The following is a 21,083-nucleotide window of genomic DNA, read 5'->3' on the forward strand; positions in this document are numbered from 1 at the left end:
GAAGTGAACCTGATAAGCGTCAAAGCTAGACTGAACTGGTGGATAGATTTCATTAAGATAACTGATATTGGAACTGCCCTGAAGAAGTCTCTTGTCCAAGACGGACTAAAGACGAAACACGTGTAGGCTGGCTGTTGTTGGAATTTATTGAAGAAGAAATAAAGACAAAGACTGAAGAAAAGGAAAATACTATTTGTGGACTGAATTGATCTAAGAGTGCTCGGTGGTTTATTTGTGGTATTACATGTCCATGTGAAAAATTATACATCGGAAAAACGAGCCAGGAGGTCATGTGTCGCATCACACAACATAAATCATGGATTAAAAAGATTGTGACGACGGCGCCATTGGTAAATCATTGGACAAAACACGGCCACTCGCTAGACGATTTAAAATGGACCGTGATTGCTAAGATTGAAAGGGAATCCAGAGGCGGTGATATAGAAGAAAAACTATCACGCCAGGAAGCTCTGCTAATCGTGAAGTTTAATACGGCAACAAGCGGTTTAAATGAATTCTCAGAGATCTACCGCTTGTAAATACTTGAGACGCTATTCATAGTGATACTGCAAACACCACTTGCCCCACGCACTGTCTGCCGCCTCCGTGCCAGACCTAGAGGTCGTCTGCACAAAGTCCGATTCAATGCTATCCCGCTTTTGTTTCACCACGTAAAGCATTTCGTTGCCATGACAATTGACAACTAAAACCACAACCCCCAGAATTCCATCAACCAGGAAGTGTTTCAAAAGCAATAGACGCGAGAGGATCGAGACCGACTAGTTGGTGAGAGCTTCGGCACAGAATGACGGCTGCCGAATAGTGTGGACTCCAGATTAATCCAGCGCGAGCAATTACAAAAGGTAAAATACAAGCACAATTATGTAAAAACGGAGCAAACATTAGGTGAGGACCTAGACCTGACGCGAGTCTCCACCCCTCTTCCTTTTCAGTGATTTCAAGCATAAACACGCTAACCAGACCCGGAACCGAAGTCCGGCTGCCACACTCGCCCTAATTAAGTAAGTGGACCCCAACCAACAATGTCCCTCGTAAAATAACGAAAGAGCCTGCAAATAAAACCCCGCAAAGCTCTGACAACACGCTCTATTTTCACAGATTTCCAACTCCACCCTTCCTGCCAATCCGCAATATGGGTTAACCTATGTGAGTATTGCACGTATGAGTCTGTTACCTTTAAAAGTTCAAATCTCTTGGTGAATAGAATTTAAAAGAGGTTTCGTTTTTATTACAGTTTCACCTAAAGAAAACCGAGCACCTAAGAGGTAGGATTAGGTCCCCCTCCCCCTCTCACTGTAGTGCCAGAGGTATGGCTCTCCATAGGCTGATTTGTGTTTTGTCCTTCATTTACAGGCTCCCGGTCCTGATGAGATTTCCCCATACGAAGGGGTTATCGAAACGTGTAGACCCCCCTATCCAGCATTAGGAATACCACATTTGATTACCAAAATACCAGAATTTTTCATTTCTTTTTTCCAATGCTATGTTTTCAAATATCAGGAAATTGTAAATAATTTTGTATAGTTCCAGAGACTTTGTGTGTGTTTATATATTAATGTTGTGTCGTGTATGAGTGTCTGTATGAAAGTTGGTAGATTGTAAGAAATTGTCTATTTTTATGTGATGTGGAGTTTAAACAGTTTGTACGTTTAACATGAAAAATTGCTCATTTATATGGCTCTTTTGATGCAAAAATAATAAAAAAGTATTGGATTAAATCCGGAGAAATACTATCCCTGAGAGTTACTGTTTTGCTTCGGTAATTCGAGAGATCATTGTCTTGATCCATTGTGGAAATAGTTAGGCAATATTGGTGCTCGTGTTGGTTTGTAGATATCAGTGGACAAGATCATCACTGATAACTACTGCCCCCTCATGGGATCGATTGAAACAGAATTAAAAAGGCTGGATGTATTACATCTCTCTTTGGTAGGGAGGGTTAATGTCCTTAAAATGTCAATATTCCCCAAGGTCTTATACCTGTTTCGAGCCATCCCATTTTTGCTGGATGAAAAACTAACAAAAAATCTGGAATCAATTTTCAACAAGTTTATCTGGCAATATGGGAAGACCAGGCGCTCCATGAAGCTTATGTCGCTCCTGTTCGAAAGGGGGGGGTATGGCCCTACCAAATCTTCGTTTATACCATCTGTCCTGCCTTTTGGCTCACATGTCTATACTGTTTCAATCAGTCCCAAGCCCTCAAGAGGTTCGGGGAGATAGGCAGGATCCCCCATCCATTTTTGAGCTTTTACTAGGGAAGAAGGCTATTGGTTTACTAGTGAGTGAGGTAGATCGAAGATACTATAAGAAGGCCCGGTATAAGATTCTGGATGGGGTTTGGGGGACATGGAAAGCTATCCAAAAAATGCTGGAAATCCCTAAGATCAATGCTCATCATCTCCTCTGGAACTCAAGTGTGTTCCCCTTTCTGGGTACGGATAGGAACTGCCTGTTTTGGAAAGAACATGGAATAAGGACCTTAGGGGACATTATGGCTGGAGGGGAGGTACTTAGGTTTGAAGCGATTCAGCAAAAGTTTGGGATCCCCTCTAATCATTGGTTTCTCTATAGACAATTGGTTCAAACAGTGACGGCATTTAGGCCGAGGATCTCAATAATGAATCGTATCCCCCTAATGGATTATTTATGGAATGGGGGCAATAAAATCAAACTAGTTTATAACCATTTAATGGTGGGCATCCAGGACGATTTGGAAAAAACGGAATCTGCAATTGCGGTGAAGCTAGGCGATCCAGATGCGGATTTAGATCTAGCACTTGCACTAGATAAGAGACTTTTTCGATCTTCTAACCTACGGGCTCAGCACTACAAAACGCTGTTTAATTTGTATCATACTCCGGCGAAGCTGCATGCCTGGGGTCTGGTGGAGAACAATAAGTGCCCTAGATGCGATAAGGGCCCAGCTGACTTAATTCATATGTTCCATGGGTGTGACCAGCTGTCTTTGATATTAAGGGAAATTGGAAATTTCTTGGAGGGGCTGCTAGAATGTAGGATTGTTCTATCCCCTTCACTAATGCTATTAGGGGTAGATAAGAAACTGCAGTTAGGAAGTACTGCTGAAGCTTTGGTTTTTATATCTACTGCTGTACTTGGTATTCTTATTTCAGCAGGGTGGAAAGATTCCTCCTCCCCACCTTTCAAATGTGGATAGCAAGGCTGCTAGGTATGCATAATATCGAATCTTGCCTGTATGAGCTAAAAGGCAAAAAATATAGGGAATTAGGTCGAAATATCTGGGCACCACTTGCTAGGTGGAGAAGTCTGAATGGCTGAGCACGGCTTTTTTAATATGTATCTTGATTTGCACTGTTTATTGAACTACGGTCGGAATATTTAATAGCACAGTTTTAGATAACATATATTTATTTATTACTGAATTGTTATTAATCTGTACTATGAATTTCTTCTTAATGTTTAATTGGAATAAGGATGTAATGAATTTGTATTTACTTCTCTTATGTATGACATCAAATATCTCAATAAGAAAAAAAAAAGCATAAGTCTTCAATTCCACCAGCGTAATCACCTATTAAGAAATGAGCCTAAGATCATAAATGTTAGAAAATAATACTTAACATTGCTGGCCGATTCAAAGGGGAGTTAGTATCAGGAGAACAAAACAAATCACTAAACTTTAAAACACGGGTAGAATTCTCAAGAATTGGGTGTTGTTGTACAGGTAACCTTTTAACAGACCTGAAAGCTGACTTAGATCTGAGAAAAAATCCTAATAGCATTAGGATTGAGTAAATAACTTTTAGTTGAACAAACAACAGACACTCCTTGGCAACACTCAGTACTAACATTCCTCTTATTGTCACACTCTAAATTTGCAAGGTGAGAACACAATACATTATTTCAAAAAATATTACTAATTTCAGCTGGATTTCCTTTTGGGTTGGAATTGTGGGGAAGACGGAGGCCCCCATGGAAACAGAAATTTCCTCTGATTTTACTAGCTCAGGTGATTTAGCAAATCTAATTTGTCTCCACAATTTCTACTTAATTCTACAAACTTTACGTTGTGCATTCTTCCTCAGATCTTTAGCTATGACCAACTTGGAAAGGTTTTCAATTAAAACATCAGACAAACTAGAAACTTCCCGAGGAACATTCACTGTCAGTATTTATACAACATTTTATTTTTGTTGTCCCAAATAAGGCGGGTCTATCCACAGTATTTAGTTCACACACACCGTATGACTTTGGTGGACCACTCAGAGATGAGTAAACATTCAAAAGAAATTGTCCTGAAAGCTAGAGTCTTCGATCATGATGGTATCCAAGTCAGTATTCGTTGCTGATGTTTTTGTAAAGTATTTACCCACCGCGGAGGAACAAGTATCATCTGGGCAACGAGACCTTTCAAATCAAATCAAATAAGTCTTTATTTCGACAATTAGTCATAAAAGACAACACAATAAAAACAATAAAAGTCAACATTTCATACTTGTTACATCCAATATTCACAGTTTACAGGGAAAATTCATTAGTTAATCTATCCAATCGATACTATGTACAAGGTGTTCCAACACAACCATTTAAGAAAATAAATACTGTGTGAATATAAAATCCATTAAAATTTAGTATCATTTTTGCTTACCATGCTTTTTTCGGTTTTGGGGCCAGATTAAAATAGCGCAGACTACAGTAATTTCAATTTATCTCTGCGTATTGACCACATCCATTTTAGAAATTTTGCAAGTGCAATTACCATGCTATCAGTGCAATCTGTTTTGACAATTCTTAGTGCCGCAGTACCACTTTGGATGCCTTTCTGTATACAAATTGGTCTAATCCATTTATGTCACGGGGCTTTATATGCTGGACATATAAACAAAACATGAGCTAGACTTTCAGATTGGGCTATACAGAATGGACACAGTTGGTGATCTTTATTACCTGACCATTTGCTGGTAAATGTATTGATAGGAAGGGTTCCCACCCTATATTGATGGAAAAGTTTCCTATCATTTGGGATGGTAATGAGGTCCCAGTCTCGCTCGTAAGCAAGAGTGTGTTTTTGTTCCAGAAAGGCCCTAGTGAGAGATGGGTCAGTATATTTCTGAAACTCCCTCTGGGTTATGTACGCCCAGTACAACTCTTTTAAGGTCTTTTGAGAAGGGAAGATATTTTCTAAAGGATTTTCCCATAGTTCCATCATTCCTAATGTTTTAAGAAGTGACTTGACCTGTCTGAACCATAGTATTTTACCCCCCAAATCCATATTTCTGGTTTCCATAAGCGCTAAAGCATAATGGGAAAGTTCGGGTGTAACCCATAGCCTCCTCCAATATGCGATAGGTCTAAAGCTGGATATGTCCTGTATTTTCCGACATCCCAGATCCATGTACAAAGGTACCAGTGGTGTAGATTGCGGGAGCCTTGTTAGGCATCGCAAGAATTTGTTTTGTGCGTTAGTCAGGGCTGTGACGTCGGAAACCCCCCACAATTCAGCCCCATACAACATTGAGGCCCTAACTTTGGTGTCATATATTTTAAGGGCTGGGGCTATTGGTTGTGTGGCAGAGGATTTTAACTCTCTCAGTAGGACACCAGCCAACTGTGCATGTTTAGTGGTTAAATAAGTCATGTGTGGCTTCCACTCTAACCGAGACCCCAATGTAATACCCAAATAACTGAAACTATCTGTTTGTTCTAAAAGCTCGCCATTCATATAAACTGTGCCCCTTACTTTCTTGTGTCTGTGCATTACCATAAATTTTGTTTTCGACACATTAATGATTAGGCCATGATCATTACAGAACATCTCAAAGCAGCCAATTGCTTTCTGAAGCCCTTCTTGCGTTTTAGAGATTATGAGAGTGTCGTCTGCAAACATTAATAGGGGAACTGGAATACCATTTTGTTTGGGTGCATCTGTATGTACTTCCCTATAATATTCAATGACCCTGTTTATGTATAGCGTAAACAGTGTTGGTGCCTGACGCACCCTTGTCTGACTCCCCTTTCTGTTACAAATTTATCAGTAACCTGGCCCTGGTTTCCCCACCTAACCTGAGCATAGTTGTTTTCATGAAATTTGATCAGGAAGGCAAGGAGTTCATGTGGCATACCTTGCTCATGAAGCACACGCCACAGCCTAGTGCGTGGCACAAGATCAAAAGCCGATTTCAGATCGACAAAGGCTGCATAGAGAGTGCCCCCTCCAAGGATAACCCATTTCCAATATATAGCAGAAAATCTAAAAACTTGGTCCACTGTACTCGTATATGGGCGAAAGCCTGCCTGAAGCGTGGACATGACCCCTGAGTCGTCTATCCAGTTCTGAATTCTAAGGAGCACGAGCCTGGCCACCACCTTCTGAATACATGCAATTAGGCTAATTGGCCTATAATTCGCAGGATCAGCACGATCCCCTTTTTTAAAAATTGGAATTATTTAGGCTCCTCTCCAAACTTCTGGTAACGGCGAGCCCCTGGAGATGGCATTCGCCAGCAGCTCTATATACGGTACCCAGACCTCTTTACTATGAAGAAAAAGGTCTGCCGGAATCATGTCCGGACCCGGGGCTCTTCCTCTCGGTATTGTGTTCAGAGCTTGTTCAATATCTCTCCGGCTAAACACCAGCGCAGTAGTAGCTGTATAGTTTATAATAGGATCCAGACTTTCTACGCTTACCCCGTCGGGGCGTGCAAACTGTAATTTAAAGTGCGATACCCAGCGTTCAGGAGGGACAACATTTTCTGGCTGGGGCCTACCGTTCCCTTTGCCCCATCTCACTAGATTCCAGAAGCCTATCATATTTCTGGACTTGCTTGCCTCATATAATTCTTCCCAGTATTTGTTGTCCCAGGATTTTTTTGCTTCCTGCTGGGTCAATTTGTAATGACACCTAGCATCGCGTATTAAAAGCCTATCCATTGATCGCACTGCTAATACTAGAGATTTGTAGGCAGTTCTACAGCTTTTGCCATACCAGGAGTCTGGCTTCCTTCTACCTTTACGGAGTGGATCATTTCTTGCCTTAATAAAAGATTTACTGAGATTTAAAAAAAGGGTTGTGTGAATTGGTACCACCCTGGTCACATAATCATCAACGGTAGAACAGCCCTGTAACTCAGAGATTGCACCCGATACCAATGCATCCATTTCTGTGATGCAGTGGCGATTACCTAAACATTCAGCCCATTTTAGTCGCCTTGTGTCGTTAGCAAGAACGATATCGTTTGTTGAATCCCTGGCAGCTTCTCCCTTGCCCTTAAGAAGCTGAATCTCTAAACTAAGGGGATTATGGGTACTCTCAGTTCTTTTGATAACGTTCATGTCCCGGATAGCTGACCATAATTCCAAGTTAACTAGAATATAATCTATCCTACTTGAGCTGTTACCATTGTTAAATGTAGGACTTCCGTGCTTATCCTCATTTGTTCTTCCATTTGCTGCTCTAAGTCCACACTCAGGATTTAAGGTTTTGAGTTGGAGAGCTGCTTGGGTCCACCTCTTTATTGGGGGTATGTTTAGTTGGGGAATTTGCCAGCTATCGTCTTCTGCCTCTGTAAGATCGATATCAAATTGGTCCAGGGGCTCAAAGGAGCAATTAAAATCACCACATATCAATACATTTGCATTACCCCTAAGCGTTTTTACAAGGTGACCAAATTGGTCAACTGTCTCGGACGATTTTCCCCCCGGTTTCCCCCTTGCGTACACATTGAAGACTATTAGATCTCCAACCATGGGGGAGTTTAGTTTTACAATTAGAATATCCTTGGAGTTGGAGTCTAATTACACAGTTGTATACCTGTCATCCTGCTTAACCCAGGTGGTCAAGCCCCCCATTGGCCTTCCCCTTTTTGTATGGGTTGCTGGTAGCGAAAAAGTTAGGTAGCCCGGCCTATGCTGGGATTCCACTGCCCAGGTTTCCTGCATGATGATTACGATATATTTATCAATAAAATTTAACCAATCCCTGGAAACCATCTTATTCCTAAGACCAGCTACATTCCATGACACTAAAAACTGTCCAACCTGGTCTTTACTTAGTTCTCTTGGGGCCTGGTCATACTGTAGCTGCACATCCCTCATACAGATTGTAAGTCCGGGGGTGTCGTTGGGCTCAGCGGACCCATGACTCTGCAAACTATCATTGGGTCCTATAACATCTACTTCTGTTGTTCCTGTAGCCCTCCTAGTTAATTTGTGAGACACTAAACCATGATTAGTTATATCTTTCACTGTTCCCCCCCTGCTATCTGTCTGAGGGTATGTTCTAATCATGGCATGTGGTCCCACTGAAGCTTCTTCCATAGCCAGGAGTTTTTGGGCCTTTTGTGTGCTGGAAATTTTAGTAAGCGATGATTCCGCGTGAGTATCACCCTCAAAGTAGGGTGAAAATACACTACTGTGTTTTCCCCGATTATAATTGGCCACATTAATTCACCCCAGGGGCTGATGTAACACAAGGTGTGAAGTATTAGTCATGGAAAACCCATAATCTTTGACTACTGGGCTGTTAGTATGTGTTCAACCACCCATTCCCCATGTATACTGTAGTCTTCAGTCGCAATCATCCATGCCAGAAAATACATCAAATCTGTTTGCTGTCTCCAGGGGTGTAAAGGGTCTCAAGTGATCCATCCTCCTATTAGCATTTGTATTGAACCTAGGAGGTACAATATTCCACCCAAAGAGATCAGCAACGGGTACTGGGTATCGTGCATATAATTGGTGCCTAGTGTTATATGTAGTTGGAAAATAAGTATTGGAAGATAGTTGACCGCTAGCATAAGTTGGAGGGTACACTGGGGATCTAGGGTAAAAGTACGTCAAGGCACGGGGGATGATGCAGTTATTGCCATTGCCTGGGGGCCAATTTAATATAAAATTGACCGCACGCGGGTCTCTAAAATTAACTACAACTACATCTCCCTCAATGTGTTTACCTCTACCACCCAGCCACTGAAGTCGGCGAACATGTACTATTTCGCCATTGATGTTGTTTGCAATAGGTCTGTGTATACTGAGCCAATGCATAATTTTATTCTTTAGCTGGGCGAACCCTTCCCTCTTGTTTTCTGCCAGTTCAGGGACCCCTGTGAAAACAACCACAAAAGGCACGGCTTCCGGAGGAAGTTCTACTGGTGGACCCCGATTCATTGGAACCCCTGCATGCCTAGTGCCTCCCCCCTCCTATCGTGATTTCCCCATGTGCACCTTCTCCAATCCACTTGTGGGTTTACTAACAGCGATTGCAGCTAAGCTGTTTGTCTGCTTTGGGGGAGGCGACTTATGTTGGTTGGTATTTGTTATTTTGGGAGGTTTTGGTATGGCTATAGTCGGTTGGAATGAAACATTAGTGGCAGATGTTGTGGGTAATGTAGCCAAGGTTGGAAGTTGCACAGCCACATTCACCGGTGCCTTAATTTAGCCATCCTTGCTCCTTATTCCCAGCTCTATTTTTTTGAGTCGTTCCTCCACCCTGTTTAACCTCTCAATAATTGGTAGGGTATAAGACCTGATTAGTTGTTCAATACTATCTAGTGTAACAGTAGAATGTACTGGTTGCAACAAAAGTTCAACAGGACCTACAAGTGATACACTGGTATTGGCGTCCTTTTCGATTTGAGAAGAGATTAGGGGAACTATCACATTTGGCAATTTATCAGGTGCGACTGTTACAAGCTAGTCAGTAATGTTAGTAGGCCTAGAAGACTTACCGAAGTCAGAGTGACTGATCTTTGATTTTTGCCATTCCACCCCCTTACGTCTTCTTTTACAGGGTGGTGGACCATGGACCATGGATCATCAGTGCACATCCAGTCCAGCTGCAACGTTCGCGCGTTCGAGTGCGCAGATACCGGATACATCAAACTACACGGAAGATCTGACCGCCTCGGACACCTTAAATTTTATCCGAAGCCGAAATCCGGTTCACCAGCAACATTACGGCGAATTATATAGCCGCTGAAAATATCCTACAGCACTCCGAGTAATTAGGCTAATTTTTCATGCTACCTCCAGGCGCGACGCTTAAGAAATTCACCTGTCAAGCACGACTTATTTCCATGAGTGCTAACCAAACCGCACGTCCGTAACTCGACATATATTATCAACACGGATTTTTATCACTTTTACCACACGTTGTGAACATCGACCTGTGTCAGAACCAGATAAGACGCATCTATGTCCAGAGACATCACTCTGCAGATATAAACTGGTCTAAAGATTTATAAACTCTTGAGCATTGACCGAGCAAATCCCTGGTCTCTGTTAAATTGTCCTTGTGGCTCCTGAAGAAGGCGTTAAGTCGCCGAAACGCGCGTCGAGTACTGTATTACTGTGTGTTGGACACCCTTGATTGGTGTTCTTGTTTATAAATTGATATGGTCATTGTTTTTAATGTAACTTTTTACTGTGATATTTTTTTAGCATTCAGCTGTTTAATTTTAATCGTTATCGCACATTGTATGTGTTGTTCAATGAACTGTAATTGTGTTTCTATTAAAACATAGCGAGTTTTTATCACCCATATACCTTTTCAATTGTCCCTGATTTGGTTTCCCACTTGTTTAGTTTAATTGTAATTCCTTGACTGCCTAGGAATTTTTGCACACAGGTTGTTTACCCTGCCCTAGGAGTCTTATAGAGTATTACCCAGGGGGTCCTTGTTAATCACGACGGACCATGGACCTTGAGCAGCATTAGCTTCTTTGTCTTACTTCGAACAGAATTACCATGAATAGGAGTTGGAATGGTCATATTCTCAGCTATACTAGTTATGCTTGTAGGACTGGGGGGGGGGGAATGTGGCTCAAAGACTGTTTGGTGGAAACACAAGGTGTAAGTGTACAATCTCTGAGTAAAAGTGGCACACTCTCCAGGGATGTAAAATCATCATTACCACCAAGGCTACCTTCATTTAGGGAGTGGGCATGGAACATAAGATCTGACGGTGTCTTTCTCTTCATGCTTTCAACCGAACGACGGCGCTCTGCCCTTCGCTCTTCAAGTGTTATTTCCTTATCTAGATCAGTGACAACTTTTGTGAAATATCCATCAAGAGTGCCATTAAGTGACTCCCCTGGTTTTTCTGCAGTGGCTGTTTCAGGGCTCGGAACCATGATAGACATTTCACAGATAAATACAAATGCTAGGTACCTGACAATGAAAGGGGGTGAGCCCTGCCTGGCCTCACTCGGCCTCTGAGGGCCTAAGAGGGCCCGCCCTTTGCGCGGGCTTCGCCCGGCGTCCCGCGAGACGTTAGGCGAGCCGTTGAAATAGAGGGCATTGCAGGCAGGGGGCGTGGCTACCAGGGGGCGCGGCCGCGATGTTCCTGGCTGTGCAGGGACTCCTGGTCAACGGAGTCCGTGCTGCGCACCACCCCTGAGGCTGCTGCTTGCTCCCGGTCTCCCCAGAGTCCGCAGTCACAGCTTCCAAGTTCTGCCCTCTGACCTCGAGCACGAAGCTGCACCCGCGAAGCGGGTGCGGCGAGATGTAGCGCCAACTCCAGAGACCCACACAGGAAAACAATCAAGAGGGCCCAAGGTCAGTATCCTTGTTCCGTTGTATGGCAGTAAAGTGAGCGTCCCACAGGCTCACAGGGAATGCCGTTCTTTATGCACCTGGTCAGGCAGGGGGCATGGCTACCAGGGGGCGCGGCCGCGATGTTCCTGGCTGTGCAGGGACTCCTGGTCAACGGAGTCCGTGCTGCGCACCACCCCTGAGGCTGCTGCTTGCTCCCCATCTCCCCAGAGTCCGCAGTCACAGCTTCCAAGTTCTGCCCTCTGACCTCAAGCACGAAGCGGGTGCGGCGAGATGTAGCGCCAACTCTAGAGACCCACACAGGAAAACAATCAAGAGGGTCCAAGGTCAGTATCCTTGTTCCGTTGTATGGCAGTAAAGTGAGCGTCCCACAGGCTCACAGGGAATGCCGTTCTTTATGCACCTGGTCAGGCAGGGGGCGTGGCTACCAGGGGGCGTGGCCGCGATGTTCCTGGCTGTGCAGAGACTCCTGGTCAACGGAGTCCGTGCTGCGCACCACCCCTGAGGCTGCTGCTTGCTCCCCGTCTCCCCAGAGTCCGCAGTCACAACTTCCAAGTTCTGCCCTCTGACCTCGAGCACGAAGCGGCACCCGCGAAGCGGGTGCGGCGAGATGTAGCGCCAACTCCAGAGACCCACACAGGAAAACAATCAAGAGGGTCCAAGGTCAGTATCCTTGTTCCGTTGTATGGCAGTAAAGTGAGCGTCCCACAGGCTCACAGGGAATGCCGTTCTTTATGCATCTGGTCAGGCAGGGGGCGTGGCTACCAGGGGGCGCGGCCGCGATGTTCCTGGCTGTGCAGGGACTCCTGGTCAACGGAGTCCGTGCTGCGCACCACCCCTGAGGCTGCTGCTTGCTCCCCGTTCTCCCCAGAGTCCGCAGTCACAGCTTCCAAGTTCTGCCCTCTGACCTCGAGAATGAAGCGGCACCCGCGAAGCGGGTGCGGCGAGATGTAGCGCCAACTCCAGAGACCCACACAGGAAAACAATCAAGAGGGTCCAAGGTCAGTATCCTTGTTCCGTTGTATGGCAGTAAAGTGAGCGACCTTTCAATACTATACATGTGGACAATATAACTTTTTTCAATGAAGCAGGGCAGCCCACGGAGCCTTAATACTATCTGTCAATGCAGACCAGAATTGCTATACAATCTTTGTCTTTGACAAGCAGCTTAGAGGAAATGACACAGGTACAGTGACAAAGTTCCATGTCATGGTCATCATACAAGCTGCATACTGATTGCAGGGGGAAAAGAAGAGCATCTCAAGCAAGCCACACATGGTGACAGTGATTTGTGACATCAGGGTCTTGAACAGTTCCCTAAAACTCCTGGTGGCAAGTGTATGTGGGAATGTCTCCTCTCGAGCCAGGCTAAACAGCAGCGTGGTCTCAGTAGCACTGCACACTTCAGGTACACAAACAGCTAGATCTCAGACTGAAAAGGCGGTGTCAAAACATGCATGCCCATCTACCTCCTTCTTTTCTCCAGTACTTAGTAATACAATCTTCACAGTAGTCCTTTCAGTTTAGTTCAAATTTACAACAGGAGGTTAGACACTCTTCCTTTCCTGGTGCAATCCTTCTTTGGCAGTGTACATAGCATCTGCTGGAAATCAAGGTGATCAGATTTCCTGGATTAGAGTGCTTGCTTAAATCCTCATCAAGGGGCAGCATGGGGAGAAAACCACCTTCTAAGAATTAATATAGCAGTTGATCCCATCAGATTCAAGTGCATCTTACTTAAAGTTGAGTCCAGTTTTGAATATCCCATATTGTTCAGGTCCCATGGGGGTGGCAGACATTCCACATTATCACCATGGTTTAGGAGTTCAACTAAGACATGTGACATGTGAAGCGTGGAGAAGTGTGGCTCAATGGTTAGAGCGGCAGACCCTGATGCAGATATAGCCCGGGACCAGGGTTCAATTCCCCGCCTCGGCGGGTCTTGGGCTCACAAATTCCACGGACCTGATAATTCTCGCCTCGGTGCCTATTCCAATCATGGAGTCCCACTCTGCAACTCTGAGCAATAGCTTGCTTAATCTCCACAACGGCCCCCACAACGCTAAGGATGCCTGGCCTCCACCTTGGGGGTGCCCAGGAGTGGACACCTCACAGGGAAAGCCAGGATGGGTTCCACAGCGGTATTCGTACAAGCGCCTTGAGACCCTTGCGGGTGAGTAGTGCGCTATACAAGTATCAATTTACATTTACATTTACATTTACATCTTTCAGCCAATCAGGTAATTGTTGCTGGGTTTCAGTCTGCTTCTGCCACGCTGACCCAAAGGCGCGGGGATGTTCATTCACATATTTTGTTTGTTCAGATGCAAATATTCTGATTTTCTGAAATCAACATCAGTCTATCATCTACCTCATCTCTTCATCTTACTGAATTACATATCATTCTTACAATAAAATCCTTTCGTAAATTTTGATCATACATATAATAATTCATCTCTTTATTTTAAATAAAACAGAAACAACATGTGTCATATCTGTTAAATACATCACTGCAAGACACCATACCTCCATTTCTAGAAATGTTGCTTTGTTCCAAATATTTATGATAAACTTTCAATCAATGGTCATAATATAATAGTAAACAAACCTAGGCTTTTTCTATGCTCTGCATAGTGCATCCCAACATAATTAATTCAGTATTGATTTGCAATTTCTCCTGGATTAGTTCATTATACTTCTTAAAAACCTTAATCTAAAACTACTTAATAGTGGTATACAACACTGCTGTGATGGCCAATGTGCCAGAGTTCAATAATTTCAAGCATGTGTGAAAGTTTTCTTTCTTCTGCTTTACAGTCTGTTTTCACAGGACATTCAAACCCATTGCTGCTAAAATATTTAACTTCTTTCAACATGTTGGAAACATCTATTTATATTAGCTCAAATATTAAAAGAGAAAAATAAGAGAAAATATGTGGCTTAGTAGAAATTACGTCATGAGTCTTAAAATAAGAGGAGCATATATTTATACCTATCAGTATATATCTCAGGAAAATTGTCATTAGTAACTAGAGAAAATAATTAACTTCTGGGAGATTGTGGACAAATTGTAAATGTTTTGACTGCTACTAATGGGTCACCATCCATATGGTTTCCTAATCAGTGTATTTACAACAGTGAGCTTTCTTTAATGTGTAGTTCTATAAACCTATCTAGCAGATTTGGATAAACCCATGAATATGTAATTATTTATTACTTTATTCTCATGGAGGACAGTCCATCCCTCTTTCTTTCATGACTCAACCCGTTAACCAGGTTATAAGTAGTATTTTGTTAATTCCCAATGTAAAGCTCATTACTTTGCCCTATAGTAAAAAAAGAGACTTTAGCAAAACAATAACCAGAATTTTTTTGTGAAATATAATGTACACATCATTTAGCAAAGATATTGTGTCTGATTTTCTTTAGCTCTAAAATTTGCTATGATGTACCAGAGTTCACTTTTTCCTGAGAGGAACATGCATGCTGAATACCTGGGTAAGAATAGATACAACTAAAAGTTATAATATAACAACAAAATCAAATTGCCTGATTAAATAACAACTGCGTTCTCTTCTCTTGAATTTGTCAGCTACTGTCATAACTTAGTGAACAGGTGTCTGATCGGTGTTCATTCACATAATAGTAATAAATATTGTGTGTTTCAACATAGCGTATTTTTCTGAACAGCCATCTTTGGGGGGTAAGCTGTGTGTTTATTATTCTAAGTTGATTCTGGAAGCCATTTTTTGTGAGGACACAAAAACATTATTTTGCCCTATGTTTACAGCAAATAGAGCATTTTGTCACAGGCTATAATGCAGAATGTACTAATGATGATGAGTACTATATTACGGAGCTGAACATTTTGAAGCACTCCCAGTGTTATCATTGAGAAAGGACAACACCTTATCAGTAGAAGGACAAACAATACTGACCAAAGACACATCATCTATGGGAATGCCTGCCAATAAAATAGCATTCTGGAACATAGTAAAAACTTAAAACTACAAATTACTAGATGAATACAGCACAAAAGGGGCTTGGGTAGCACAAGGTTACTTCTCTCAACTACAAAAGTATACATTTATACAAACAGATCACACAAACAGTTTGAAACCTGAATGCAACTAACATGAGGGAGACAAGTTAAAATGGACTTTTACCTTCCGCAATGCTGTATTGTCAGTACTAACTTAACAGCTTGTTAGTAGGACCATGACTAATAAGATACACAAACGTGGCAAATAAAGAACTGAAATAATAGTTCCATCTCTATTCTTGTCTCTGCAACAGGTCCTGTTTATGTACCTTTTTAAATACACAGAGATCGCTGGCGCTGTTGTTCATTTGTTCAAATGACAAATTAATATGGATACAGAAGTTTGTGAATTACATACCGCCAACTTGCTGTTTTATATCTTCATATTTTCTGGTATGCTTATCATACTTATTTTGTGCTCCTTGTAGAATAGGAATCTTCATTTGCAACTCTTTCCCACCCTTATCCAGATTTTCCTTTAGACCTTTTGACTCATTCTAGAATGAAGACATAACAAATAATGCACTCTTACTGTAATCCATCTGTTTTAATAATTGTATTATAGATTCTGTATCATTGGCAACTGGCTACTCTGCTTAATACTTCTGATTCAAGTGAAAATTAGACGAGCTTTGAAAATCTAGCATTTGGAAACTCTGAAGGGGTTTGGAGCTCTAAGATGAAGTTCAGGTCACTGAAGGGGTGGATTCTCAACTTACGGTCTATGGCTATTTCAATGTAATTTTGCTGAATATGTATACTGTTGTTTTAGCATGGTCTACTTACTGAAAGTTCAGAGCATGATGTCATGCAATAATTGAAGCTTGTGACAATAGGAAAGATCCATTACTGGAGAAGCTTATAGTTCAGAAATTACTGAGGAAGAAAAAGAAGTGTATCCATTTCTCTAGCCTGATTTTATATGATATCCTTCATTTTCAATTTGTAAATCTAGAAAATGTGTTAATGTGTTAAAAACTATAATGAATGTCCATACATTTTTAGAAGTAAATTAAAAAGGTTTCTAAAATTTAGGAAATCTCAGAAGATATTCTGGAACTCTTACGTAATACCACTGGAAGCATTATCAGACTGGATAAAACAGTCTATAATAGAGAACTACAAAATAAAAGCAATAATTCTCCACTTTAAATGACATCACAAAGCAGCTTATGAACTAACATTGGGCCTATAAGTGCAGTTTTTTTCTAAACTTGAGATACTAGCACCAAAGTCATTCTTAGTTTGTGGCATTTTAAGTCAAAATCAAGCCACTTATTTCAGGAAATGTAAACTTTAAATGACAAATTTAGTTAAAAAAAACTACAGGATTTGAGTCAATAACATGTAACACTAATCCAGTGATTTGAAATAGGCGAAAGATGACACTTGCGATTATAAAACTGTTAAATAAATAATTAAATAAACTTTCATTAATACTATTGAGCAATCTCTTTAGGTGAGTTTCATGCATCTAACACTGATCATGACTAAAAGGACTGAATCTTGTCACTGTGTGAGGAAAATTCCCCAAAAAGCTGAAATAGAAACATGGCCGGTCTAGTAACTTTAGTTACTCAAAATGTAGGTATAGTGGTGATCTTTTGATTTTACAGGACCTGCAATATATTCCCTTAGCCTAACATCACAACCCGCAACAACTCATCAGTCAATAGACTGGCAGCTACCCTCATGGAATGAGAGAAACAACACAGTTCCAATACTGATATCACTAATGCATAAGACACACATAAAAAAAGTCACTGAAAACTCTAACACAGTATGGCCACTCAGGGATCTTTCACTAAACTGATATGCTCATTGTGTCACGAACTGGACAAAATTGGACTGCTGTCCCTCACCATGCAGACACACCCCTAGCTACCAACAGTGCTACAAGACTATACAAATGGCCAGAATATGCTATCATCATCAGAACTTGGAATTTAAATCAAGCAAGAGACTATAAGGCAAACAATGAATGCTGTACAAATGCAGATAAAGTAACAGGTTTCTACAATACACAATTTCAAACATGACAATAAGATTTCTAGGCTAAGACATTTATATCACCATCTGCTGTTCCTCAAGGGAATGTCTAATGTACATATTAACGTTTTAGTTGTTTTAGCGTTGTTTTTGTTTCTTTGTTTAACCCTTAGCTTACCTTAATATATTGCATTTTGTGTTTCTCTCACTTCTGTTTTCCACTGAAGCCATAGAAAAATGGTAATGAGTCCTAGGCAGAGCCCTACTGGAAACCAAAATCAACTCTGGCAAAAATGGTTAAACAGCTCCAAAGTGCAAGAGGCTCGATAAAAATTAGGCCATGCAGGTTTGGATAGGTGATGGCAGCCCTTCCTTATCTTAAGTGGGAAACAGTCTTTGCCACACGATCTTTACATCGCAGTGCCTTTACCATGAATTTGTTACCCCGCATTTGTTTAGCACATATAGGTCTTTACCACGCATGCCTTTACCATGCATTTAAGGTAAGTATGGGGGGTCGGGGAAGTCTCCCCCCAAAAAGAAAAAAAATACATTTCTATCTATCTATCTATCTATCTATCTATCTATCTATCTATCTATCTATCTATTTTTCAACTCCTAACAAACAAGTTACTTACCTTTGGTAACACTTTTTCTGGTGTATACAGTATCTGCCTGTGGACAACTATGAGAGATTTAATCAAAGAGGGTCGGTCTAATAAGCAAAGAAGGGCCGACAAGGCAGACAAGTAGCTTTGACCATTGCTACTGCATAACCTTGGTGTGCCAAGGAAAGAGAGAAACTGAGAATATCAGACAAATGAGCTTGTAAAGTATCAATTGATCTCTCTCCACACCATTTTACAAACTTGGCCAACCTAGCGGAGTAAACAGATTTGGTGGAGTGTCTTCTGGCCAATAAAATAACATAAACCACATCTGGCGGGAGAGAGAAAGAGCTCAGGTTTCCCCCTTCAATCACCAGGCATGAAGGTGAAGGCTCTGGAGGTAGGAGTATAGAACCTGCCCCTGCGACTGCGAGAGAAGGTCTGCCCTAAGAGGGAGATGGAGTGGAGGGTCTGATGAGAGGTAAAGGAGGTCTGTGTACCACACCCTTCTTGACCAGTCCAGAGTGATCAATATGACTTGGGCCCGGTCTTGGAAAATCCTCCTGTGAACTTGAGGAATCAAGGGTATGGGAGGAAACGTGTAAAGAAGCTGAGCCCCAGTCTAGCTGAAACGCACCCCCCACCGCTCCCCGCATCGGGTACTGGAGACTGCAGAACAACAGGCAGTGTTCGTTCTCCTGAGTGGCAAACAGGTCCCACCGAGGAAACCCCCACATCCTGAAAATATGATGGACCATCTCCGGATGATGACGCCACTCATGATTGGCGGAGTACTGCCGTATGAGACTGTCCATACGCAAATGCAACTCTCCGGCCAGACGATTTGTAATCACGCAAATCTGATCACCCCTGAGCCCAGGACCAGAGCCACAAAGCCTCTCTGCAGAGAAAATAGGACCCTACTCCTCCCTGTTTCTTTATGTACCACATCACAGTAGTGTAGTCCATCAGGACCTGAACTGAGACAAGAAAGCCTTCAGAGCTAAACGCATTGCCCGCAATTCTAGAAGATTGATGTGAAGCAATCTATCCTCCGCAGACCAAAGTCTCTTGACCTCCAGATCCCCCAGATGAGCTCCCCACCCTAGAGTGAAGGCATCCGTTATCACTGTGGACACAGGAGACGAAGGTTGAAATGGCTTCCCTTGAGAGAGGTTGTCCAAAACACTCCACCATAACAGATTTGCTGCAGTGTCCCTGGAGATTCTGACTACTTCCCTGAGATCCCCGTTGTGTTGAAACCACTGCCTGTGGAGGCACCACTGTAGTGCCCTCATGTGCCAGCGTGCATGGTTGACCCACAGAATGCAGGAAGCGAACAGACCAAGCAGGCATAAAACCTTCAAGACTGGAAGAGCTGCTCCATCTTGAAAAGTAGGAATCAAAGCCTGGATGTCTAGAATACTCTGAGGAGGCGGGAAAGCACGACACACAGTAGTGTCCAGTACTGCCCCCATGAACAAATTGCACTAATACGGCACTAGGTGAGATTTGGGTACATTTATCGAAAAACCCAAGTCAAACAACAGTCGCGTTGTTACCTGCAGGTGATGCAGCACTATCTCTGGTGACTTTGCCTTGAGCAGCCAGTCGTCCAGATAGGGGAAAACAGGAATCCCCAATCTTCTGAGATGTGCTGCTATCACCGCCATCACCTTTGTGAAGACCCGTGGAGTGGATGTAAGACCGAAAGGAAGGACCTCAAACTGGTAGTGTTGAGATCCCACAGTAAAACAGAGATAATTCCGATGTGACTTCAGGATGGGAATGTGAAAATACGCACCCTGTAAATCAATCAACACCATTCAGTCTTCCTGCTGCAGCGCCAGAAGAATCTGAGCTAGGGTCAACATCTTGAATTTCTCCTGTTTGAGGTAAAAATTCAAGATCCTGAGGTAAAGGATCGGTCTCAACCTCCCGTCCTTTTTGGGAATCAGGAAATACCGGGAGTAGCATCCCAGACTCCTTTAATGCTCTGGAAATATCTCTATCGCACCTTACTGTAGTAAAGACAGAACCTCTTGTTGCAGGAGCAACAGATGTTTCTCCGAGAACCAGCCCTGGTAAGGGGGGAAAAGGAGGGGGAAACTCCCAGAAAGGAAGGGCATATCCATTTTCTACGAATTCCAAAACACAGAGAACTGATGTAACAGATCCCCAATTTCATAGAAAATGAGACACCTGACCTCCCACGGGACCAACATGCTCTAAGATGGGGGATCTAGAGCTGCTTCCCTGCTGTACTAGTTGGGGAAACGGGAGACGAGGAGGTGACTCGTTGATGAGATGAGCCTTGCAGGAGACATTGAATCTGTACAACCTATACAAAGGATTCACCTGTTGCTGCTGCCAGGCCCGAAAGGAAGGGGGAGTCCCGCCAAACTAGCATTCAAAAGGCAATTCCAAAAGGGTGGCCAGCACATCTGAAGATAGACCAAACCCCCTTAACCAGGCGTGCTACCTGGTTGCCACTGAAGAACCCATCAGCCTAGCAACAGAGTTGGCTGTATCAAGACCAGATTGTATGACTTAATATGCCGCAGCTTCTGTGTCCGACAGAACCTGTGCAAAATGGCTCTGAACGTTCTCCGGAAGCTTGGGGATCACTTGCTTTGCAGAATCCATCAGAGCGTGAATGTAGTGATCCAGCAGACGCGTCGCATATTTGCATTTTATGGCCATACTAGCTTTTGAGCTGACTACTCCATCGTCTTAGATTCCCGATCTCCAGGCGTAGATGGGAAATAGCCTGTAGAATGCTTAGTAGAGAATGATGCCTAAACTACTAAGCTCTCAGGGGAAGGGTGTGCAGATAAAAAGCTGGATCCCCAGGTGCTACTTTGTACCTTCTTGTAACCAATCTGGACACA

The 21,083-nt window shown here is 42.8% G+C and overlaps 1 protein-coding gene across 1 annotated transcript in view; it reads right to left on the reverse strand.

Moving 5' to 3' along the window:
* The window catches only part of CCDC175 (coiled-coil domain containing 175), a 414,158-nt gene that overhangs the window by 73,490 nt on the left and 319,585 nt on the right, over positions 1 to 21,083 (reverse strand). Inside the window, exon 14 of the mRNA XM_078660614.1 lies at positions 15,954 to 16,092. Within this exon, the coding sequence (XP_078516740.1) occupies positions 15,954 to 16,092 (139 nt within the window). The remainder of the gene's footprint in view (positions 1 to 15,953; positions 16,093 to 21,083) is intronic.

The sequence above is a fragment of the Lissotriton helveticus genome, chromosome 9 (genome assembly GCF_964261635.1).
Source record: "Lissotriton helveticus chromosome 9, aLisHel1.1, whole genome shotgun sequence".
Taxonomy (NCBI): Eukaryota; Metazoa; Chordata; class Amphibia; order Caudata; family Salamandridae; genus Lissotriton; species Lissotriton helveticus.